Here is a 24,779-nt window from a genome sequence, read left to right as displayed (position 1 = left end):
CTCACTGTCTAACATAGGTGATAGGTATTGGAAAGTAATTGTAAACATGTTATATGTAGGTTTTAGTGTAAAAAGATAACACTGCCACTGAGGTGGGCAGAGTGCCTCTGTCCTGCTGAGTGGACCTTGGCTGGACAGGAGAAAAAATTTTATAGATAAGATATAATAAACAACCTTGAGAGCGAGAAATGAAGAGCTCTGACTCTTCGAGTGCCGAGCTGGGAAAAGAGACTTTCTTGTCACAGACATCTATGAAAAATCCTTTCCTTACGATTTTTCCTCCTGAGAAGATGAGAGGCCTCAGGAACAAAATGTAAACAGTGATTATCTGCTGCTGTGGAATGCAACAGGTGGATCTGTGATTGGCTCGTGTGGTTGTTTCTAATTAATGGCCAATCACAGTCCGATGGGAGAAGGTGTCCTGCCAGCAGATCAGAGCACAACTCCCCTATCAGCTCTGAACGGGGCCAGTCCTCTCGAGCACATCAGCTCTAAATGGATCCTCTTCTCCTGGGCTGCTGCAAGCTGCTCCTGCCCATGGCAGGGGGCTTGAAATGAAATCATCATTGAAGTCGCCTCCAACCCAAACCATTCTGTGATTCAGCCATCGCTGGGGGTGAGTGTGCAGCCAAAGTGAGTTTGTACAGCAAGATTGGGGCGGGAATTGGGCTTATCCTGGGGGTGTGCTCCAAGCATGGCCCCCAGGAACAGCCCCTGGTTAAACAGCTGTCAGACACCAGCAGCCTGCAGTGTTTAATAATGGTTTATTGAGCTGGGTTGGACACATTGCCACACTGAGCCCCCTCCCCTTGCCAGAGCCCCGTGCAACACTGGTGGAAATTGCAGTTGTGCCCTGGTGGCCACCAGAGTGGGATGAGCAGCCTTGGCTGGCCAGGTCTGACCCACTGGGAGGAGATGGGGAACCAAAATCCCCTCCTGAGCAGTCCCTGGCATGTCCTGTGCCACCGTGGGGCTCTTCTGGATGATCAAAAAATGTATCCACTGTGCCTTGTTCTCCCCATGGCAGGTGACAGAAAACGTGAGTGAAAGACCCATTAAAAGCAGGGATGCCTGGGATTGACACACAGATGTCCCCTCTCCTGTCCCCACCTGCCCAAGGAACCACAGACCTGTGTCCCAGCAAGCTGCCACCTCCCATCCATGTGCACAAGGGTGGGGACAGGCAGGTGACATTCAGCTCAGAGGGAGGAGGGAGGTTTAGCTACAAGCCAGCGCTCAGCATACACAAGCAGGATCACATTCAGGCTGGGGCATGGCAGGGCTGTGAAACCATAGGTATACAAGCCACGAGCTGCTCACACCTTCAGGAGTGCTGGCTCACAGCTCAGGACCATGTTGTTGGGTCTGAGGCAACCAGAGGTATGGGTGCAGCCGCCACAGGAGCGACTCCAGCCCTTCCCCAGAGCGATCCTTTGGGGTCTGTGGCAGTGGGGCTGCCAGCAGGGCTCAGAGCAGGAGCAGGGATGGGTATTCTGGAGGAGGGGGAGCTGGGGCTGGTGGGCCCCCAGTGCCCACCCCCAAGCCAAGAGCAGGCTGGAGTGGACAGAAGGACCATCTCACAGGAAAAGCCCCGTGGCTCTGTGTGCCCCAAGCTCTGGGCTAGTGCTGTGGGCTGATGTGGAAGCACCAAGACAGGAGCTGGGGCTGAACTTGGGGGCTCAGGTGGCTGGGATGCACTGCCCAGGCAGTGCTCTCAGGGAGGGGACACTTTTCCTCCCAGAGACCTGCAGTATACACTCACAGAAGCACCCAGAGCACCTCAGCTCCAGCAGCTCCCGTGTTCTCCCAACTGGGGAGGAGCTGCAGGTGCCAGGCAGAGCCTGGTGTGTGCCCAAGGAGCCCTCAGTAGTAGGCACCGAGGAGGGTTGAGACCTTGTGCAGGAGCTCCTTGTGGTTGGCGTGCAGGGGGATCCTCTTGTCCAGCACCTGCCAGCGGATGCAGAGCTCGGGGTCACAGCCCTGGAGGAACTGCAGGGGGACAGATGTCACACGTGTGTGTCACAGACATCTTTTATGGAAAATCCTTTCCCTAGGATTTTTTTTCCTGAGAAGCTGAGAGGCCTCAGGAACAAAATGGAACCAATGATTATCTGCTGCTGTGGAATGCAACAGGTGGATCTGTGTTTGGTCTCATGTGGTTGTTTCTAATTAATGGCCAATCACAGTCCAGCTGGCTCAGACAGAGTCCGAGCCACAAGCCTTTGTTTTCATTCTTTCTTTTTCTATTCTTAGCTAGCCTTCCGATGAAATCCTTTCCTCTATTCTTTTAGTATAGTTTTAATATAATATGTATCATAAAATAACACATCAAGCCTTCTGTAACATGGAGTCAGATCCTCGTCTCTTCCCTCATCCTGAGACCCCTGTGAACACGGTCACACTTGTGCTGCCAGCCACACCCAACAGCTCCTCCCACCCCCAACCCCTGCCTTTTTTTGGGGCACACATTGAGGTGCCACCCCACGTTCATCCCCTGTTCTACCCCCACTGCATGCAGCCAGAGCCCTGTGGCTGTGCAGATGTGGCTGCTGTGCCCAGGGAGCCCCGGGGGTGCCAGCCCCTCACCGAGTTCAGCCGCTTCATCTCCAGGTCGTGCTGCGTGTCGAAGTGCACGCTGATGGCCACCGTCTCCACCCAGGCATTATCCGTGTTCCGGGGGTCGTCCAGGTACCCCTTGTGCACCTGTGCATGGGGATGCCAGCTGAGCAGAGCCCTCAGCACCTCTCTGAGGGCACCCTGGGGGCGGGGGGGGCATTGTCCTGTGGGTCTGCCCAGCTGGAGACCAGAGCCCCAGTCCCAGTGGCATGGGCAGCCACTGCTGCAGGCACAGACTGGTGTGGGCAGCCCTCCCCTGGGGTCTCTGTGCCATAATTCATGTCTAGGGGTCAGGGAGCAGCCCATCCTCACCTCCCCTGCCGCTGGAGCCATGGAGAGCCACACCAGGCACAGACTGATGTGGGCAGCCCTTCCCGGGGTCTCTGGGCTGCTCCCTGACCCCAGACATGAATTATGGCACATCCTCACCTCCCCTGCCCCTTCCTCTCCAGTGGGAGCAGTGGCCAAGAGGGATGCACCCTGCCTCTGTACCCTGGGCCACCCATGTGGCCCTGTGACACCATGATGCCCACATGTCCCCATGCCATGGTGATGTCCCCATGTCACCTGTGTGCCATCCAGGGTGATGCCCACATGTCCCCATGCCATGGTGATGTCCCCATGTCACCTGTGTGCCATCCAGGGTGATGCCCACATGTCCCCGTGCCATGGTGATGTCCCCATGTCACCTGTGTGCCATCCAGGGTGATGCCCACATGTCCCCATGCCAGGGTGATGTCCCCATGTCACCTGTGTGCCATCCAGGGTGATGCCCACATGCCCCCACACCCCTGAGCTTCCTGTGACCCCACAGCTCAGGGCCCCCCGTGTGCCCCCACCTCAGTGCCCTGTTTCAGCAGGTTCTGGAACTGGGGCCAGAACTCCCTGCGCAGGATCCACTTGAGCTTCAGTGGCAGCGTCTCCCCTGGCTCCAGGGAGCCCTGTGCCAAAGCAGATGTCAGCACTGGGGGCTGCCACCAGCACACTCCCGCCTCCCTCCCTGCCACCAGCTTGGCCATCAGGCCTGCCAGCACTGCAGAAGCTGCCACAAGGGCTGCTGGTGCCTCCCACCCTCCCTCTGCTGCCCAAAGCGCTCAGCTCTGCCCAAGCTGATGTCTGAGTGTGCCCGATCCAGTGCCTGCCAAAGGATGCTTTGCCAGTGGCTTCATAGGCTCACATGGAGGATTGAAGCCATGGAGGGAGAGGCAGGGGGTCAGGGTGAGTGGGGGAATGTCGGGAGAGCACTGCTCCCCCAGCAGCCTGGCATGCAGGGGCTCTGCAGGAGGGGCAGAGGCACCTCCTCAGCCAGGCTGTGACACACACCTGTGATTGCCCCTTTTCTGTGGGACCCTTCCCTTCCCTTCCCTTCCCTTCCCTTCCCTTCCCTTCCCTTCCCTTCCCTTCCCTTCCCTTCCCTTCCCTTCCCTTCCCTTCCCTTCCCTTCCCTTCCCTTCCCTTCCCTTCCCTCCCCTCCCCTCCCCTCCCCTCCCCTCCCCTGGTTTTTCCCAGCTCTCACCCCAGGCAGAGCCCACACATCTGACAGGGGATATTGGGCCACCAGGACTTCCAGCATCTTCTTCAGGCTCTTCCTTATGATGGACCCATCCAGGTTCCTCCTCCAGCTGTGGGAGAGGCCCCTGTCACGCTGCAGCTGTGGCTCCCCTCTGCCCAGCAGCGCTCACGTTGGCAGTGTGGGGTTTGGCCAGGTCTCTGGGGTGACCCCATGGCCCCTTTTCCACCCCACATCCCCACCCCACACTCACCGGGTCACCACGGGGTGCAGGGCATGGTTGGGCCCAAAGCAGTGCAGCCTCCCACGGCCTCTCAGCCCCGTCCTGCCCATGGGGTTCCTGCAGGGTGACAGTGAGGGCACCCTCTGGGCACCCCAGAACCCTTCCCTACCCCTGCATCCCACATTTTGGGGTGGTTTTGGGGGTCAGCCCTAAGGGTGGTGCGTGCAGTCATCCCTGCCCCGTAGGACAGTGGGGATGGGATGGAAGTGCCCAGGCAGCCCTGGCCTCTCCGTGTGCCCGTGCTTGTCCTGCCAGGCAGCTGCCATGGTGCTGGCACTCACAGTGGCAGGGACACTCACACTGGCAGGGGCAGGGACACACAGTGACAGTGGCACTCACTCACAGTGACAGTGACACTCACAATGGCACTCACGGTGGCAGGGGCACTCACAGTGATAGAGGCACTCAGTGACAGTGGCACTCACTCACAGTGACAGTGGCACTCACAGTGACACAGTGACAGTGGCACTCACAGTGGCACTCAGTGACAGTGGCACTCACAGTGACAGGGACACTCACAGTGACAGTGGCACTCGCTCACAGTGACAGTGGCACTCACAGTGGCAGTGACACAGTGACAGTGGCACTCACGGTGCCAGGGACACTCACAGTAACACTCACAGTGACAGTGGCATTCACAGTGGCACTCACAGTGACACAGTGACAGTGGCACTCACAGTGACAGTGACACAGTGACAGTGGCACTCACTCACAGTGACACAGTGACAGTGGCACACAGTGACACAGTGGCAGTGGCACTCACAGTGACAGTGGCACTCACAGTGACACTCACAGTGACAGTGGCACACAGTGACACAGTGGCAGTGGCACTCACAGTGACAGTGGCACACAGTGACACAGTGGCACACAGTGACACAGTGACAGTGGCACTCACAGTGGCACAGTGACAGTGGCACACAGTGACAGTGGCACTCACAGTGGCAGCCCGTCCTGCACGGCGTACAGCCCGTGGAAGCTCTGCCGGTCGATCAGCCCGTCCATGGTGTTGTAGTTGATCTTCAGCAGAGACTCCAAGGAGCTGAGGGTGGGAGGCAGCCCGGCTGGGAGGGCTGGCTGTGCCACCCGGGCAAGGGAGCAGGGCTGGGCAGCCCTGGGGGGACACTCACAGGCTGAAGGGGTCCTGCACTGCCATGTCCTTGTGGTCAGCCGAGTAGGCGGGGGGGTCATAGAGTGGGAAATCCACCTGCACAACACATGGCTGTGTCAGCCCCCTGAGTTGTGTCCCTGCTCTCACAGCAGGCAGGGGCTGGGACCCCAGGGACACCCCAGGGCCTGGTCTCTTCCTCTGGCCAGCTCGTGGGATGCTCCAGGCTCTGCTGGGGGCTGAGCTCAGAGTTTTGGCTGGAAGGCTCACACCCCCGTGGGGGCCAGTACTGGATGCTGTCCCTGCCCCTGAGGCAGCCGTGCTTCAGGAAATGCACAGGTGGGTGCTTGTACCCCCTGTGTCCCACCAAGCATCCCCAGGCATTTCTGGCTTGTACCCCCTGTGTCCCACCACGCATCCCCAGGCACTCCTGGCACTGCAGGTCCTAGCAGGAATGGATCCCAGCCCTTTCCTTTGGGGTCACTCAAGCAGCGACTCTGGGAAGCCAAGGGTCCCAGGGCTGGGAAGAACAACAGCTCCCAAATGGGATGATGGGCTCCTCTTCCCACCACTGTCAGGATGTGCCTCAAGCCTTCTCCTCCCAGCCCCAGTGCCCCAGTTCACAGCTCCTACCTCCCAGGGCACCTTCTCATCGGGCACAGGGAAGCGGAGAATGTGGGAGCCTGGGTACAGGAGGTTCCGGGCCAGCACGTGGCACGGGGGCTGGCTCTCCTCGGCTCTCCCCTCCAGGGCCAGCTCCTTGGTGCCCAAGGCTGTGGAGGAGCCTGTGGGGCAGACACAGACAGCAGGGTCCCACAAAGCAGGGCCCCAGGTCCGGCACTGTGGGCTGAGGGGGCTGGCTGGGTCTCTCCATGGGGATGTTGGTGTCCCCTGGCTTCCCTTCTGCCATTAAACCCCGGGGAGGCTGGGAATAGACTCGGGAGGGGCTGGATGACCTCATGGAGACACCAAACCCCCCAGGAACAAAGGAACCCGTGCCTCCCTGCGTGGCAGAGGGCTGTGAGGGCTGCCCAGCCCCGGTGCTGCTGGGGAGGAGCCGGTTGCGCTTACCCACGGGCGGCACATCCTCTGCCGAGCTGAAGCCATTGCCCCGCAGCGCCTGCATCATCCACCGCAGGGCCTGGGCGCTCTGATGCACCTGCAGGGCACAGCACAGGGTCACCCCCTGCCCTGCTGCCCCCTGAGTGCCACGGGACCCTGCCCTGGCACTGCCACCCTGGGCACCGACTGCCGCGCCCTGTGATCCCGGCTGTGTCCTGCTGTTTGCCTTGGAAAACCTTCTCCAGGGGATTTTCTTACTGAGCAGGTGGAAAGGGAGATAGGAACAGATGGGCTGGCTCCCTGGGCACCCCAGGGCTCCAGAGGGAGGGGACAGAGAGCCTCTGTCCCCACGAGGTATGGAGGGCCCTCTCAGGCCAAGGAGTATTGCCGCATTTCTCTTCTCAGAGAAAAGCACAGCACAATTCTTCCCAAGGATTTCTGAGACTCACCTTCTCTGAACCTCAGAGAAAGGGAAAATACAATTCTTATCACTTGCTGTGCCTGTGCTGCGCCAAAGTAGAATGCAATATGGAAATTGTTTATCCAAAGTGATGGTGTTTTGTTTCCTTGGCCTGTCAGGGCCAAGAGTGTGTGTGTGTGTTGGGACTGTCACTGACAGTCATGAGATCCTGGGCAGTGTGAGCAGGTGTGTGCAGAGGGAGTGCTCGGCAGATTCAGTTTAGATGAAATGTATATAGTATAGTATAATAAAATAATTAATTAGCCTTCTGATATCCATGGAGTCCTCCTTGTCATTCTCTCCCCTTCATTGGAGTCGCCTTTGATTTACAATAAAGGAGAAGAGCTGGCTCAGCTCTAACTCTTTGGGTGACCAGTGGGGGCAGCGGCTCATCCCGCCACTTCCCACCTGCATCCCGTTTACTTTGGAATCAAACAGAGCTTTTCCTATAAACCTTTAACCCTCAGATGGCTAATTGCAAGGAAACTCAAACTGTCTCAAAGGGTGTTGATTCAGAGAGATTCTATGTTCTGATTCAATTGAAAAATTTGAAAAATTGGGAAAATTTCACCTTTCAATTGGCTCAGGCCCTGGAAAAATTTCACCTTTCAATTGACTCAGACCCTGGAAAAATTTCACCTTTCTTGCCCTGGTTTTGCCTCACCTGGTCCTCCAGAGAGCCCAATCTTTGCTCCACTACCCCCGTCCTCTTCACCCTGTCCAAGTCCAGCAGCTCTGCCAGCACATCAACCCTGGAGAGACAGTGCAGGCTGGAACACCCTCAGCAGCCACGCCTGCCCTGATCCCAACTCTTCCATGCCCAGGGCACTGAAGGACAGAAGGAATTTCCTTCCCAGGGAGCAGCCGTACCTCTGTGCAATGTCCCGGATCATCTGCTCCGTGTTCTGCTTCTCCTGGCACTGCTGGTGCTGCAGGTAGCTCTCCTTCAGGTACATCTCCCACGAGAGCAGGGCAGCTTCTTCGTTCTTCTCCAGCTTCTCCTCTGCCCAGGGAAGAGGACGGCAGCGCTGTCCCACCCCTGGCCACGCCAAACGCCAGGAGCACAGCCCCTGTGCCCAGCCTTGTGCCCGGTGTACGGTACCATGCCCCGAGGAGCGGGCAGAGGGCAGGAGGGGGGTGCTGGTGCTCACTGAGCTTGTGCTGGGTGGCTGGCTGGCGGAGCAGGCCCCGGCGCAGCAGGAGCTGCAGGTGGCTGAGCAGGATGAGGGGCGGCGGCGCGGGCGGGCGGCCGTGGTACTCCTGGATCAGGTCGTGCCTCTGGAACTTCCAGATCTGGTCCGTGTGCTCCTGCACCTGCTGGAAGGTGTAGCTGGGGCACAGCCCAGGTGTCAGCCGTGCCGTGGGGAGGAGGGGGCGCATCGTGGCTGGGTGGTGTCCCAGCTCTACCCAGCTCCCTCATCAGCCCCGAGCTGCAACTGCTTCTGCCACATCTACAGTCCCCAAGTGGGATCCCACTGCTTCCACCACATCCAGAGCCCCCCAGACTCACTTGAACATGGCAATGAGGAGGTTGAGGAGGAGGATGTTGGTGAAGAGCAGGTACAGGCACAGCAGGATGACTGTCAGCCACTCTGGGAAGATGGGTGTGTTGTTGTCCCCATTTGTCTCCGGGCACTTGGGCTTGTAGGGGTCAGTCCCGTTGGGGCTGCACTGGTCGATGTTGAAGTTGACCCCTGTGGGAGAGCACGATGTGACTCTGTGGTGGCCAAACCTCAGGTGTCTTGTGGAGCACCTTCTGCTCTCAGACAGCTCCAGGGAGCTTAGCACCAGGGACTTGACTTCATTTGCACCATCGCAGGTGCTCTGCTCACTGCCAGCTCTGTGGCACTTCCATGGGCCAGCACGGCATGAGTTTGGTACATCAGCCTTGTCACAGCCACCCTGCTCATGCCATGGTTATCACACCACCCTGCTCGTGCCATGGCTGCCACAGCCACCCTGCTCATGCCATGGTTATCACACCACCCTGCTCGTGCCATGGCTGTCACAGCCACCCTGCTCATGCCATGGCTGCCACAGCCACCCTGCTTGTCCCATGGCTGTCACAGCCACCCTGCTCATGCCATGGCTGCCACAGCCACCCTGCTCATGCCATGGCTGCCACAGCCAGTGTCCTGTACCGTCGATGTAGGAGGGAATCTGCCCGAAGATGGTCAGGTAGGAATGGTAGACCACGCCACGGAAAAGCCACTCCACGCGTTCCTCGTTGTGGATCAGGATAGCCTGCTTGGCTACCCCAAAGGATACCACCCACACTGCCAGCAGGAAGAGGAAGAAGAAGACATCCTTCATCTGCAAAGACAGAGGGGGAGGATGGCTGTGTCCTGGAGCAAGCCCCTCCCCAGGGTGGGATGACAGGGGTGGCACATCCAGCTGCTGCAGCAGGAGGGTCCAGCCTCACCCCCCAGGACAGGGGGGAGCTCTCACCATGCGCTTCACAATGATGATCTTGGGCCCCAGTGTTCTGCTGACTGTGAAAATGTGCATCAGGCGCAGGCAGAAAATGATGAAAGCCAGGGACAGGATGATGCGCCCAGGGTATAACGTTGATGGGATCAGCCTGGACACGGAGGAGAGGAAAGGAAACACCTCAGTGCCACCATAGAACCACAGAGAATCATTTAGGTTGGAATTGCTGAGAGGGAGGTGAGGCCCTGGCACAGTTGCCCAGAGAAGCTGTAGCTGCCCCACCCCTGGAAGTGTCCAAGGCCAGGTTGGACAGGGCTTGGAGCAACCTGGGACAGTGGAAGGTGTCCCTGCCCATGGATGGGCTTTAAGGTCCCTTCCAACCCAAACCAGTCTGAGATTCCATGATTCTGTGAAAATACTGTTGAGCTCTGCAGCTCACCTGCAAGTCAGCCCTGCGATGAAGACTAGGATGGCACAGATATCCAGCTTGTTCCAGAAGTCCTTGATGTACAGGGAAGCCATTTTCACAATCCCGAGTCCATCTGGATCATACAACAGCTGTTGGGAAGAGAAAAGGGGCTGGGTGTAAGGTACTCATGTGTCTCATGGAGGGGAGGGACCACACAGATCATCTGGCCATCACTGGACACTCTCACTGTCCCAAAGGTAACCTGAGCCCGTGTGGTTTGCTCTAGGGGCATGGGAGGAGCATGGGGACACCAGGGGCACTGGGGCTCTTCAGGCTGGAGGAGAAAGGCACTGAGATGTTGGAGCAAAAGCTGAAAAATCTCAAATGTCAAGTAAAATCTGGAAATCCTGCTGGGAATTCACCCAAAGGAAGAGCTCCCTCCATCTCCTGACATTGCCAAAACAGACACCAGACACCTCCTGGAAAAAGCCCACCAGCCCTACAGCATTCTCTTCTGCAAATACACAGGGCCAAGCCAGCTGCAGCCAAGGAGAACCCCTGGCCTCAGAGATGGGGGATCTGGTGGTTCCACGTGCCGGGACCTCTCAGAAGAAGGGGTGACAGGAGAAGCAGCATGGGACCGTGAGCTGTGTGGCACCTCCCAGAGCACCCAGAGGGGTATGCCCCCTCCTGTGCCACCTGCCAGCCCCAGCTGTGCCTGCCCACACCTGGCGGGTCTCCTCGCACACCAGGGAGAAGAGCCAGAAGTAGATGAGGTATTCCCGCCAGGAGGGCGCGGGCTGGAAGTCGACCATCAGCACGTAGGCGAAGAGCAGGAGGAAGGTGAAGTAGGAGAGGGTGTTCATGAGGAAGATGACGATGGGCGCTGTGAAGAAGGCTCGGAGGCGCGCCAGGCAGCCCATGGGGGGCTGCAGCCTCTTCTCCCTGCTGGGAGCAGGGATGGATGTGGGTTCAGCTGCTCAGGAGGTGCCACAGCAGCTCCCCCCAGCCCAGCCAGCCGCAGGGGGAGGCTGGAGGAAGCCCTGCCTCAGTGCAATGTCACAGACATGTCTTATGAAAAATCCTTTCCTTAGGGCTTTTCCTCCTGAGAAGCTGAGAGGCCTCAGGAACAAAATGTAAACAATGGTTATCTGCTGCTGTGGAATGCAACAGGTGCATCTGTGATTGGCCCATGTGGTCATTTCTAATTAATGGCCAATCAACTGGTCCATGTTGGCTGTTTCTAATTAATGGCCAATCAACTGGTCCATGTTGGCTGTTTCTAATTAATGGCCAATCAATTGGTCTACGTTGGTAGTTTCTAATTAATGGCCAATCAACTGGTCCATGTTGGTCGTTTCTAATTAATGGCCAATCACAGATGCACCTGTTGCATTCCACAGCAGCAGAGAATCATTGCTTACAGTTTGTTCCTGAGGCCTCTCAGCTTCTCAGGAGAAAAAAATCCTAAGGAAAGGATTTTTCATAAGACATGTCTGTGACAAGTACAAGAGTGTCCCAGCTGCCAGAATACCTGAAGGTGATGAGGTTGGTGTAGAGCAAGGGGAAGAACAGCATGCAGGTGATCACCCTCCAAAGGCCATTGTCCACAGACAGCTTCCCCCACCAGACCTTGGTTAGAAAAGCCTGTGAAGGGTGAGAAAGAGGAGTTCTGGCTACAGAGGCCGAAGGGCACAGTCACACAGCCACCCACGAGGAACTCTTGGGCACATTCCCTCCAGGGACCACTGCTGGCAGCCCACCTGGACGCCCCCATGGGACACAAAATTCATGTTCTTGGCCTCCAAGGCCAGCTGCAGGCAGGTGGTTTTCCCCCAGGCCTCAGAGACACGGGTGAGAAGCTTCTGGGCTCTCTCTTCGTCCTTGCGGTAGCAGTCTGTGAACACACCTGCAAGGGCCAGGACCAGGGGGAGGAGGAGGCTGAGCTCTGGGGCTCACAGAGCCACCCTTCTGAGCAGGATCAGGACATGGCACCACACTCTGGTATTCCCTGTACTCCCACCAGCGTGTGGGCATGGCCTGTGGAGCATAATCCCCAACTGTGGGGATGGGACCCTCATTTCTCACCCCCCAGACATCTCCTGGGAAAAGCTCGGCATCCCTGGGGGGCAGGAGCAGCTCTGGGGGGCTGGTGCCCTCCTGCTCACCGATTGCTTTGTGCTCGTACTCCTCGGCCAGGGCCAGCATGTCATCAGTGGTGTCTGTGTCCTCCTCCTCCTTGGCCAGCTCCTTCAGGATTTTGCTGCAGGCCAGTGCCGCTGCCATGCAGTCCTGGCTCTGGCACAGAAGAGGATAAGGAAAGCATGGGCACTCTGTCTGTCACGTCCCAGAAGCCTTGACAAGCCCTGCCCAGCTGCCACAGGAAGGAAGGAGGGTGGCCCAGGCAGATTGGTGCTCAGGGTGGACAGCTTGCCATGACAAGGGCTGAGCCACGCTTACCTGTGGATAACCCACTGCCTGGAGAATATGGGATCAGCCCTGCCCTTGGCTGATGGGACAGAGTGGCTCCTTGGCATGCTCACTGTGCCACCAGCTACACTGCCTCTTGTCCTGGAATGCTGTTTATGAGTGGAAGCCTTCTCCACCCCAGCTGCCTGAGGGCTCTCTCAGCCTGACCTAGCCCACTTCTGGCCCAGCACATCCCCTCTGCCTGTTATGGCCAGGAAGGGAGGGATCTGGCCTCATGGTGTGGCTGGGGATGGACATCAAGTGCCCATTAAGTTTGCCTGGGGTCAGGCTCAGGACAGCTCTCCCACTATCCCAAATCCCAGTGGGGCTGTGAGGTTTGGCTCCATGTGAGCCCCTCAGCTCTGGGCTGTGGTACCTTGTTGGGGAAGATGCAACAGGAAAGCCTTATAAATATGATTGCCTGGCAAAAGATTTTGAGAATATAGAAACTATAAGGGAGATTGCAATGAAAGCAAGCTTTGAGATACCTCAGTTACTGAACAACTGGAAAACAATGGTGTGGCTGGCTGAAGGTGATCCCCTTTTGATGGAACAACACCCTCTGCTTGCAGACAGGCCCAAGGGTCAGAGCAGACCCTGCCAGCTTGGCTGAAGGGGCCCAAAGAGGAGTTTTTAGGGTTTAAAATGTAACACAGTATGGTAATGTAGTGATTCTTATAGGCTGTATGGAAATGCTATAGGATTTGTATCTTGTACTAGATTGGTTAGTGAGAATTAGAATATTCAACACAGAAGAAGATTTATGGTATTGTAATGGGAACCTCGCTCTCTTACCCTTTTACTCTCTTACCTTTTTTACTCCCTTACCCTCTCATCCTTTCTGCCCCTCTCTTCTCTCAGGCCTGCTCTGAGCTGTGGCTGGCAGCTCCCAGCAGGGCCCTGCACCCAGGCCCTTTGCAATAAACCCCAAATCCCAGCAGGGCCCTGCACCCAGGCCCTTTGCAATAAACCCCAAATCCCAGCGGGCCCTGCACCGGCCTGACCCCAAATCCCAGCAGGGCCCTGCACCCAGGCCCTTTGCAATAAACCCCAAATCCCAGCAGGGCCCTGCACCCAGGCCCTGTGCAATAAACCCCAAATCCCAGCAGGGCCCTGCACCCAGGCCCTGTGCAATAAACCCCAAGTTCCACGACCTGGCTGCAGAGATCTCTCGTCTCAGTCTGTCCCGACAGTCCTACCCCCTGGCTCCCACAGTACCTGTGCCCAGATGATTTCTGCCAGCTCCCTGCGGTTCTGCACCACGGCCCAGATGAGCAGGTCCCGCACGGGGTCCATGGTGAAGGTGACTCGGCCAGGAGAGCGCTTGTAGAGGGACCTGAGGCTGGAGCCCTGCACCTGCAAGGTGTGCCATGCTCAAACCCCTGCTGCTGCCTCCACCACCCATGCAAAGGGCTTTGCCCAGCTACAGGGGTGGCCAAGACTGGACTCATCCTGGGATTTTCACTTTTTCGAGGGCTGGGATCAGGTGGAGCCGTGCACCCACCCCACCAGCATCACACCTCCACACTGCGCTACGGCTGTAGGGAGCTGCACCTTTTAGACGACTAAAAGGCATTTTTAGTGCCATTTCTGAGCAGACAGGAGGACAGAGACCCGGAGGCGGTGTCCCGTCCCTCCCCAGCGGTAACCTGAGATGCGTACGTTCAGCTTGATGTGCGGCACGGGGATGGAGAGCCGGGGCCGCTCGGCCTGCTTGGGCTTGGGGTAGAGCGGCTGCGTGGAGCAGCCCAGCAGCTCCCGCAGCACCTGCGAGACGTGGTGCATCTGCAGCCTCGGCACCTTGGAGCCCGCCGTGTGCTCCCTCTCCTCCAGCAGCACCTTCTGCAGCTTGCTGTGGAACAGGCAGGACGGCGCCAGGTTGTCGTAGAGGTAAACTAGGGTGTCCCAGGTGACAAAATCCTTGAGGCGCACTCCCTGCTCCAGGAACAGCTTCACAAACTCGGGCTTGTTGGAAATCAGGGCGGCTGCCATCACGGGGTGGAGATCTGAGGGCTGGCAGGCCAGAGGCAGAGGTGAGGGGCTGCCTGGTCTCAGAGCAGCACCCTACCGTGCTCCTCACTTGGGGGGAGATTTTGTCCCTGAGCACAGGAGGAGTCTTTGGATGTGAAAGAGCACGTGGCATGCACGAAAACTTGTGGGACGTTCCCAGGGGGTTAGAAGAGGGCACTCCTCTGTGGCAGTGGAGTCCTCTGCCCCCGTGGCTGCTGGGCAGAGGGATGGGTAGGGTAGAGACCACCTAACCCAAGTTCAGGAATATCACAGAATCACAGCACAGTTTGGGTTGGAAGCTCATCTCATTCCAATCCCCTGCCAGGGGCAGGAACACCTTGCAGGTGTCCAGGTTGCCAGCTGCACCTTCAACATTTGGGGCACATATCCTCAAACGTTTCCTTTTTGGGTTCCCAGCTCCCACCAGCCCTTCCCAGTCTCATCAAAGGTGTGTGAGCTGGGGGAACCCCAAACTGTTGACTGCAGTAGGAAAATCCCTTCCAAGTGCCACAGCCCCATCAGGAAGGACAGACAGCCCTGCTCAGTCTTGGCTTCTCAACAGCAGGATCAGGCAGGGGTGGCAGAGCTGGCCCCTGCCCCACTCTGTAGTAAGGTATGAGCAGGGATGAGTTTAGACACAAATTGCTGTTTGACCACAGGGCAGAGCTGTCAAGAGGTATTTTAGGTTCTGGGCGGGATCTTCAAAAACACTGGTTTTGAGCAAAATATCAATTGCCTTTGTGTGTGCTTAGCTCTGCTCTGGGTGTTTGAGAGCATTTTTGAAGAACAGCCCCAGTTAATGCACTGGGAGTTCTGGGTCCAGGAGAAATCCCTTTAAAGCTCTCCCTGGGCACAGCCAAGGTGAGAAGTGCCTGAGAAGCTGTAAGCCTGACCAGCAGCACAGGCGTGGCCCTACCTTCCAGTCGTGGTCATCTGTGAAGATCTCACTTCGGGCAATGTCCACCCTGTTCCAGGCCACGGCCAGCTTCAGCTGGTGGTCCCAGTTCTCCCGACCAAAGTGGTCCTGATTTCGGGATGCTGCATGCACGTGTGAGAACAGAGCATCACCCAGTGAGAAGATACCCCGTGGGAGCCTCCTTGGACGTGTGGACCTTTGGATAATCATCTCTCCCCAGTAACAAGGTTTGGGGACTTCTTTGGTGACCCCATAAGTCAGGCAGAGCTAGGATGTGACTTGAGCCCCGTCCTGTTCACCTTGCCCCATCCTCCCAGGGAGGCCCCCAGCCCTCACCTTTGAAGAGGGCCTGGAGGATGGCCACATCCACATCCTGCTGGCCATATTTGCCCTCTCTGAAGATGGTCAGGAGCTGCCGGCTCCGCACTATGTCCTGGATCTACAAGCAGAGCCGTGGGCAAGCAGTGGGCAGCAGCATCTCCTCCCTGCTGCTCCCCACTGTGCCGCGCAATTCCTCACTGCCCTCCGTCTCCTGCAGAACCCCTGTGCTGTGTCCTCCACCATGGCTTGGTCACAAACACTCCCTCTGTGTCCAAAGGGAGCCTGAGCCCTTGGGGTGCCCACCAGGACAATGACGAGGGTGGCTGGGGGCAGATAAGGCTTAAACTTCCCACTGGGACCCTTGCTGCTCATAGGGCACAACCCCTGGGACCTCTTTGATCTCAGAGGAGGCTGCGAGGGACTCACCTTCTTGGTCCACTCCACCAGTTTGCTCTCAGTGAAGAGCTCGTAGGTGTCCTGGAAGAGGACACTGAGTTTGCTCTGGATCAGGGCAATGGTGATCCTGGCCACGGGCAGGTTGGCCACCTGCGCGATGACATCGGCCACGCGCCCCGACCCTTCCACGATCACACAGGGGGTCCCGTGGGTGATGGCGTTGTAGATGGTCTGCAACAGAGCAGGGAGCTTGGTCAGGATCCCAGCCAGGCCCTCTCTGAGCCTGGGACCCTCTGCTGCTCCCAGCGCTCCGGTCCGTGTGGCACCACCGGGAGCAGCACCCCGGGAAGGAGCTGTCCCTCCTTTGACCCCCTGCCTCAGCTTGCCACAAGCAGTTCCTTACATCAAGAGTCCCAGGGCCTCCTTCCAGCACCACACACACGATGGGGATCTTGATGGCAACACCTGCAGGGAAGCAAAACCCAGGGTGACCTTCCCATAGGGCTGATCCCCCCGTGTGGTCTTCTCTGAGTGCTGGAGTGCAGAAGGCAAGGTGGGAGCAGTGTCCCTGACATGTCAGGCTTCAGGAGAGGGGAGGAAAACCATGCCCAGTGATTGTCTGGCATGGCAGGTCAGACACATGGTGGGATTTTTGGGGGTGTTGTGTGCAAGGCCAGGAGTTGGGCTTGAGGATCCTTGAGGGTCTCTTCCAGCTCAGGGGGTTCTGAGGCTCTGTGAGCACACGTGTGCCTCTGTTATGGCAGGAGATCATCTGCACAGTGAGAAGGTGACACCTGGAAGCTCCCTTGGGACCTGGCCATCTGGGAGAAATGACTTTCACTGATCAGCTCAGCATCCCAGTGTCTGGGGACTCCTTTAGTGATCCCATAAGTCTGGCAGAGAAAAGTCCTTTGATCTGTGTCACAGAGGAGCCAAGTTCCACATTCATCACGCCAATCCTCTCAGACCCTGTGCCTGGATCCTCTGGGGAAGCCACAGCCCCTTGGAAGGACACCATTCCAGGGGGATGACCCATCCCTGCCTCAGGCCAGGCTGTGTGTTGCCATTACCTCCTTTCACCTTGGTCTGCTCTGAAATGAACTTCTCCAGCCTGGTCCTCAGGGGGATTTCCACGCCGTACCTCCCGTGGGTCCCGTCATCCACCAGGATGAAGTGGGAGTGGTTGCTGTCCAGGCAGGACAGGCTGCCTTGGTTCTCCTCATCCAGCACGTACTCAGCAGGAAAGCCCCCCTGTAAGGTGCAGAGGAGACACTCTGGGAGAAGCCTGGCAGAGGAGCAGCAGACAGCCAAGGTGACCAGCACGTGGGGACAGGAATGGGTCAGCACGTGGGGACAGTGTGGCCAAACTGTCCCCGTGCCCCCATAGTGCTCACACCAGCCCTGCCCCATGCTCCACTGGCCCTCACACCCGCAAGAGTCCACCCAGGAGAAGCACAGAGCCCCTGGGCAGGGTGGAAGAGCTTCTCAGCAAATGCCAGCCTGGGACCATCCCTGGAAGAGCTCAAGGCCAGGCTGGATGGCTCTTGGAGCAGCCTGGTCTAACGAAAGGTTCCCTGCCCATGGCAGAGGGTGGGACAAGGTGAGCTGTCAGGTTCCTTCCAACCCAACCCATTCTGGAGTTCTGTGAGCATCACTTGTGGCCCAGCTGGGTTTTCCTGGGCTGCCGGGCTCACCATGGGGCAGACGAGGCTCTCGCGGTTGTACACGGTCCCCCAGGTGGCAATGCCAATGGTGACAATGTCGCCCTCCTTGTGGCTGCAGCTCAGCATGAAGTCTCGCACTGCCTCTCCCACCTGTTTCATCACACCAGCGTGGGACCCCCCTGTGATGATCCAGGCTCCTGGGGGGCACAGAGGGCCATGGGAAGGGAGAGGCTCTGCCCACAGCCATCTCCCAGCCTCCCCCATGTGGCTGTGGGTCCCTGGGCTGCTCCATCCCCCACAAGATGTCTCTTCCCTGCCTGGCAGCACAGGCAATGCCTTCTTCTGCACCTCTCTGAGCCTCTTTGCAGTGACTGAGCAGGAGCAACCCATCCCTGGTGATCATGGCCCAGGCAGGACCTACAGGGCTCCTAAAGCAGCTCAGCATCACCAGAACAGCCCAGCTTACTGAACCTGGCATGGCCAGGTACAACCACAGGGAGACCCTTGTCACAGACATCTTTTATGAAAAATCCTTTCCTTAGGATTTTTTCTCCTGAGAAGCTGAGACGCCTCAGGAACAAAATGTAAACAATGATTATCTGCTGCTGTGGAATGCAACAGGTGCATCTGCGATTGGTCTCATGTTGGTTGTTGCTAATTAATGGCCAATCACAGTCCAGCTGTCTCAGACTCTCTGAGACTCACAAGCTTTTGTTATCTTTCGATTCTCTTTCCTTTCCTTTCAAGCTTTCTGATGAAATCCTTTCTTCTATTCTTTTAGTATAGTTTTAATATATATATGTCATAAAATAATAAATCAGCCTTCTGAAACATGGAGTCAGATCCTCATGTCTTCCCTCTTTCTGGGACCCCTGTGAACACCACCACAGACCCTCCGCATCCAGATGACCTTTAAAAGTCCCATTCAACCCCAACTATTCTCTGATTCTGCAATTTCATTGTTCTGTGGTCTCTTACCTGTGGTCTGGGCCACCTTGACCAGCCCTTGCCGGAAGATGTTCTTCAGCCTTGGCTTCATGACGAAGTTTTTGGCTCCCCCAGTGACTGAGATGAGCAGGTTGGGGGGGTCAAGGCCCCAGTGCTGTGTCATGAGGTGGTAGATGACCCGAGGGGGTGTATCCGAGGAGACACGCACGTACTGCAGAAAAGGGAGCCACGCACATTTGTTATTTTGGGTATAAACCATGGGGTCAGGGTAACAGGACACCCCCAGCACAACTCCTCCTGTCCCACCCCAGAGGCTTCCCAACACCATTCCACAGCAGAGTCCTGCTGCTGCTGGTCCAGGTCTTTGTCTATGACCCTATTCCCATTAGCTTTCCTAGGAACAAACATTCCCCAGGCAAACCTGAGGGCAAGGACAGGGAACAGCCTCTCCTTGAGTCTTGTGCTTTCAGAAAGGGTTTAAGGCTGAGATGAGAGGTCCTGTCTCAACCCCTACACTGCCTGAGTCACTGTTGCTTTTGGGGCAATTCCACCCTTTCCCAATGTCCTCTCATCCAGGAGGGAAATGCTCCTGTGCCATCTCCCATGTCATCGTGCAGGTGGCCAACCTGCCCGTGGCCAAGACAACCATCACCCTGATCCAGAGGAGACTGAGTGTCCTCTTCCACGACACCCATGAGCTCTTCACTGAGCTCTTCACTGAGCACTTCACTGACCCAAGCACTGGCTCCCCACACACCCACGGGTCTGACAAGCAGATCACCTTCCCCGTCTTCTGTCCCAGCCCTGTGAAGCGGATATCACCGAAGGCATCCGTTGGCATCTCCTGGATGTGCCTGCTGGGGTCCCACTCCTTCCCCAGGAAGATGGGAGGTTTGGCAGCATCGTCCAGGTGCTGTTCCCTGAGATAGCCACACTCACAAACGATCCTCCTGAAAAACACACCGACAGCTTCATGGAGAAACCCAAAGGCAAAGCCCGGCCTCAGCCTGGGCAGGAGGTGCTGTTCTCCTGAGGAGCATCACGGGCCCCCCATCTCCCACCCAGCTGCTCCTCCAGCTCAGAACTTGTGCAGAAACAAGGGCGATGTTTGGAGGGAAATTAAAGGAAAAAATCCAAATATTTCCATGGGTAGATATTTAGGATGGAAATATTTAGGGTGGAAATGACTGCCTGCAAAAGCCTTGGAAATATTTTTCCCTGGGACACAGAATCTCAGCCACGTAGTGACTCACCTCATGCTGAACAACCAGTTAAAAAGAGGGGTTTGAATCCCTGTGACAGAAAGTTGGGATTTTCTGGTGCTGTAGCTTTACCACCAAGCCTCACTTCTGCTCTCCTGCAGGGGAGGGAAGGAGGGAGTGCCTCACTTACCCAGAATCTGACGTCTGGGAGCTTTCCACAAAATAGGTGCATTCCTTCTTTCGGATGTTTTCAGGAATCCAGGAGATGAGATTTTCCTGGTGGAGCAAGAAAAGCAGCAAGGGGTCAGGGTTTCTGGAAAGGGCCAGAAGTTATTCCAGGGGCCAGACACCGTGGAGATGGATCACATCTGGGTGCTCCTTGGGGTGTGAAGGATGAAATCTCCATCGCTGTCTGCAAGGACAAAGCCAGATGCACTCAAAGGAGAAGGTATATGAGTGCTGGCCATGTGCCTCAGGTGTCTGGGCATTTTCTGTCTGTCCCTAAAACCAACCTGATCAGTTATTAATGCTGCTGTTAGTGAGCCACTCATTAATGCTGTTTCATGCATGTGCCCAACCATCCCCTCTTCCAGCACCTCCTGAACTTGCCTTTTCATTGCTGCCAGCGGGGAAATGAGCCTTCCTCCTGCTCCTTGAGACACTGCTGCTGCTCTGCTGCAGGTTGGGGACCACCTCGAAGTCGCTCATCTTGCTGGGGTGCGTGGCAGGCTCATCCCCCCTCTCGGGGCACACCTTGTTCACATCGGAGGGGAGCACCCTGGCGCAGCGGCCGCGTGCGGACATGGCTCCTGTGGCTCCTCAGCCTCCCTTCTCCTGTTCCTAGGCTGGGAGCTCCTCAACATCCCCATCCTGAGGGCAGTGGAAGAGAATCAGAGAATCCCAGAACGGTTTGGATTGGGAAGGGCCTTAAATTTCATCTCCTTCCACCTCCCTGCCGAGGGAAGGGACACCTTCCCCTGGAGCAGGTTTCTCCAAGCCCCCTCCTGTTGCAGACATCTTTTATGAAAAATCCTTTCCTTAGGATTTTTCCTCCTGGGAAGCTGAGAGGCCTCAGGAACAAAATGTAAACAATGATTATCTGCTGCTGTGGAATGCAACAGGTGCATCTGTGATTGGTCTCATGTTGGTTGTTTCTAATTAATGGCCAATCACAGTCAGCTGGCTTGGACCCTCTGTCCAAGACAGAAGCTTTGTTATCATTCCTTCTTTGCTATTCTTAGCTTAGCCAGCCTTCTGATGAAAGCTTTTCTTCTATTCTTTTAGTATAGCTTTAATGTAATATATATCATAAAATAATAAATCAAGCCTTCTGAAACATGGAGTCAACATTCTCGTCTCTTCCCTCATCCAAGAACCCCTGTGAACACGGTCACACCCTCCAACGTGGCCTTCAAAGAAATAAAGGATACCCATGAGCTAAGAGCACTGAGGTGCCCCATCCATCACTGCCAGGGTGGAGGTTGGTCCACCTGCCATCCCCTCAGCACAATCCTGACATAGGGTGTCCCCACGTGTGTGGTGACCACAGCATGCACCACGCTTCCCTGGGGGAGCCCCTCGATGCCCACAAAGTGCCCCAGCACTGCCAGCCTGTGGCTCTCCTCACCTGCTCTCCACTGCAGGCAGCTGGGATATTTCTGGCAGCAGGGAGAGCAGAAACTAGGTCTCTTGTGTGAGCAGCCTGAGCATGGCCCTGCATGGAAAATCTGGGAACATGGACATGCCAACTGCAGGGACCCGGTGCTGGAGTCCTGTGTCCCCTGCAAAGGTGCCCTGAGAGCCCCAAGATGCACATGGGCTTGCTGCAAAACTCCTGAGCCCCCCTGAACACTCACAGCCCCCTTTGCTGAGATGGGAGAGCTGCTGGAGCAAAGGTGGAAAGGCTCCTGGGGTCTCTGGAGCCCAAGGGGGGCGATGTCCTCTCAGGAGAGCTGGGATTAGGTAATGGAGGAAGCACCAGGCTCAGGTGATGCTCTGGTCAAGCTGTGGGCTCTGTGTTTAAGGAGGGTTTTGTCTGCTTTCTTCAAGCCAAATCCTGCATTTCACCCAAGGATGGGGAGTCCTTGTGGGGACAAGGATGCTGATGCTAAATCACGGAGTAGCAATGAAAAGCTATTTTATCAGCCTCCCTCCTGGGATCTCCCACAGCCCCACTGACCTTGGCAGGCAGATTTTGGCAGGCTGGATTTCTGCATCAGCACAACCCCCAGCAGATCTGATTTTTGGAGAAAGAGCAGTTGAAATAAGGTCAAATGCACTCCTAATTCTTGTCCATGGCCCCACAAGGCAGACAGGCTCTTGGGGCATGGTCACAAGCAGCTCATAAACCATGCAGGAAGGGCTCCAGCACCTGGAATACCTGTCTGTGCTCCGGCACCTGGAATTCCTGTCCTTAGGGGCTCGGGGACAAGGACAGAGCCCCTCCCGTGGCACACACTGCCTGCCTCCCAGCTTGAGGGGTCAGGTCAGCCCTGGGTCGCATGGGGTGGTCACAGCACCCGGCAGGATGGAGTGCAGGGCTGAAAACTGCCCCTGATCCTAAACCCCTGAAAACTGACCCTGATCCTAAACCCCCTGAAAACTGACCCTGATCCTAAACCCCCTGAAAACTGCCCCTGATCCTAAACCTCCTGAAAACTGCCCCTGATCCTAAACCCCCTGAAAACTGACCCTGATCCTAAACCCCCTGAAAACTGCCCCTGATCCTAAACCTCCTGAAAACTGCCCCTGATCCTAAACCCCTGAAAACTGACCCTGATCCTGCCCCCCTGAAACTGCCTCTGATCCCGAACCCCCTGCAAGCTGCCCGCGTTCCTGCCCCTCCCCGCTCACCCCGCCGCGCTGCCCGTACCTTCCGTGCCGCATCCTCGGGCCGCATCCCCGGCTCTCCGCTCCGTGCCCCCAGGGCGATTCAGCCCCGTGTCCCTCCGCTCCGCCGGGTCATTCTGTCACTCTGTCACCGGAGGTGATGAGCCGGGAGCGGGGCAGAGCTGCCTGCAGAGAGAGAGGAGGAGGCGGCAGCCGCTGGCAGCTTCCCAGCAAATGAGGCTGCAGGAGCGATCCGTGCCGGGGAGCTGCAGAGCCCAGGCGGGCCCCGAGCTTGCTGGAGTGGCTGAGTCACCCTGGCAGTGCCCGCAGTGAGCCCCGCTGCACCCGAACCCCTCGGGGCAGATGTCAGGATGCGGTTATTGAGGTTGTCAGAAGTGCCTCTGCCCCGAATTAAGGTGCAAATGTTACTGTCGCATAGCCCAGCGACAGTGGTATGGGGTTTATTTGATAGTGAATATCAAATTCACTGGAGAGAGAGAGGGAAAGAAAGAAATAGGAAATAGGTGGGGGGGTGTTGGGGAAGATGAAACAGGAAAGCCTTATAAATATGATTGTCTGGCAAAAGATTTTGAGAATATGGAAACTATAAACGAGATTGAAATGAAAGCAAGCTGTGAGATCCCTTAGTTACTGAACAACTGGAAAACAATGGTGTGGCCATCTGAAGGTAATCCCCTTTTGATGGAACAACACCGTCGGCTTGCAGACAGCTCCAAGGGTCAGAGCAGACCCTGCCAGCTTGGCAGAAGGGGCCCAAAGAGGAGTTTTTAGGGTTTAAAATGTAACACAGTATGGTAATGTAATGATTCTTATAGGCTGTATGGAAATGCTATAGGATTTGTATCTTGTACTAGATTGGTTAGTGAGAATCAGAATATTCAACACAGAAGAGGATTTATTGTATTGTAATGGGAACCTCGCTCTCTTACACTTTTACTCTCTTACCCTCTTACTCTCTTACTCCCTTACACTCTTAACCTCCTACTCAGTTACCCTCTCATCCTCTCTGCCCCTCTCCTCTCTGGGCCCTGCTCTGAGCTGTGGCTGGCAGCTCCCAGCAGGGCCCTGCACCCAGGCCCTTTGCAATAAACCCCAAATCCCAGCAGGGCCCTGTACCCAGGCCCTGTGCAATAAACCCCAAGTTCCTGACCTGGCTTCAGAGATCTCCTGTCTCCGTCCGTCCCAACTGTCCTACCCCCCTGATGCTCCTACAGGGGGGACAGAAACAGGGACAGAATAAGGAGAATATCAGCACTCTGTGGATCTCAGTGATGTTCTGTTGATTCTCTCCTGCTGGTCTTCTTGGTGGTGAAGGTCCCCCCCAAAAAGCACAGAATTCAATGGTTTAATATATGCTCAGGCCAGGTAGGAAAATGCAGGTAATTCCCTGGGGGAAGGCGTGTGTGGAGGGGGAGTTTGCCGTTGTCTCTCACAACAGATTTGGGGTTTGTTGCATCCCGTGCAGTCCTGTGGTGCAAGGATTCAGGAATGACTCTGGGGGGCACTTGGGGGGCCTCTGATGGATTAATGGATTAATTAACCTCACCTGCCTCTCACATGAACATCCTGTGGATGTGGCATTCCTGGGGTTGGGGGTTCCACAGCAATCTGTGTAACGGAGGATGGATGGGTTCACTGCCCCTGAGCAGAGGTTACAGCACACCCAAACTTCCTGCCCCACCTCGGTTAGGGGGGAAATCTGTGCAAACCCACTCCCAACAAAAGGGTCTGTGGGTCAAGGCCTGCCCCACCCCAAAGAAAGCCAGAGATGATTCTTAGCACAGCTGCTGGGGTTGGCTCACATTCTTTTCCTTGTTTACTTGGTTGTTTCCGGCGATTGAGGAATGGGTTTTGTAGGCACAGAGTTTGTGGTGGTTGGGGTGGGGCTGAGCCTCAGTGGGCACAGCTGTGAGCAGCAGGTGAGCAGCATTGACAGCAATGAGCCATGGAGTGCCCAGGGACACTGACCAACCACCAAAGGGAACAGAGGGCACACAGGTGCAGTGCATCAACAGGAGGGGATAAAAGGCTGGGCTAAAGAACAAGAAGGGCAGAGTTTTGCAGCCTTCTGAAGTGGTGTGGTGTTACTCTGTATGGGCTGAAGCTTTCTGAAATTGTGTGGTGGTAC

General features: G+C 56.5%; 1 protein-coding gene and 1 non-coding gene across 2 annotated transcripts; both read right to left on the bottom strand.

Moving 5' to 3' along the window:
- Positions 1–1,621: 1,621 nt before the first annotated feature.
- Positions 1,622–23,059, bottom strand: TRPM2 (transient receptor potential cation channel subfamily M member 2). Its single transcript, XM_030954311.1, has 33 exons — positions 22,674–23,059; positions 20,411–20,671; positions 19,992–20,077; positions 19,381–19,549; positions 18,630–18,810; positions 17,682–17,848; positions 17,058–17,238; positions 16,391–16,452; positions 16,018–16,218; positions 15,607–15,709; positions 15,271–15,392; positions 14,007–14,357; positions 13,563–13,700; positions 12,044–12,173; positions 11,639–11,784; positions 11,410–11,522; positions 10,604–10,823; positions 9,906–10,024; positions 9,485–9,617; positions 9,178–9,349; positions 8,547–8,730; positions 8,188–8,366; positions 7,907–8,039; positions 7,701–7,788; positions 6,586–6,673; positions 6,148–6,299; positions 5,537–5,613; positions 5,347–5,448; positions 4,380–4,466; positions 4,133–4,238; positions 3,456–3,557; positions 2,587–2,703; positions 1,622–1,989 (listed from the first exon to the last, which is right to left on the bottom strand). The coding sequence occupies exons 2-33, from the start codon at positions 20,603–20,605 to the stop codon at positions 1,864–1,866; spliced, it is 4,530 nt and encodes a 1,509-aa protein (XP_030810171.1). The 5' UTR covers positions 20,606–20,671; positions 22,674–23,059; the 3' UTR covers positions 1,622–1,863.
- LOC115907195 lies at positions 3,514–3,599 on the bottom strand. Its single transcript, XR_004061011.1, has one exon. It is a non-coding gene; the product is annotated as a Z6 small nucleolar RNA (small nucleolar RNA).
- Positions 23,060–24,779: the final 1,720 nt, after the last annotated feature.

The sequence above is a fragment of the Camarhynchus parvulus genome, chromosome 9, assembly GCF_901933205.1.
Source record: "Camarhynchus parvulus chromosome 9, STF_HiC, whole genome shotgun sequence".
Classification (NCBI taxonomy): domain Eukaryota; kingdom Metazoa; phylum Chordata; class Aves; order Passeriformes; family Thraupidae; genus Camarhynchus; species Camarhynchus parvulus.
The sequence above is the reverse complement of the archived record's forward strand: the minus strand, read 5'-3'. Positions and strand labels throughout refer to the sequence as shown.

Bases quoted from the DNA above. Each gene is read 5' to 3' on its own strand.
- TRPM2 (XM_030954311.1), bottom strand. From the start codon at position 20,605: ATGTCCGCACGCGGCCGCTGCGCCAGGGTGCTCCCCTCCGATGTGAAC. The intron at 15,710-16,017 runs GTGAGTCCCTCG...CTCTGCTTGTAG, and splicing joins TGGTGGAGTGGACCAAGAAG to ATCCAGGACATAGTGCGGAG. The intron at 8,731-9,177 runs GTACAGGACACT...GCTCTCCCACAG, and splicing joins GATTCCCTCCTACATCGACG to GGGTCAACTTCAACATCGAC.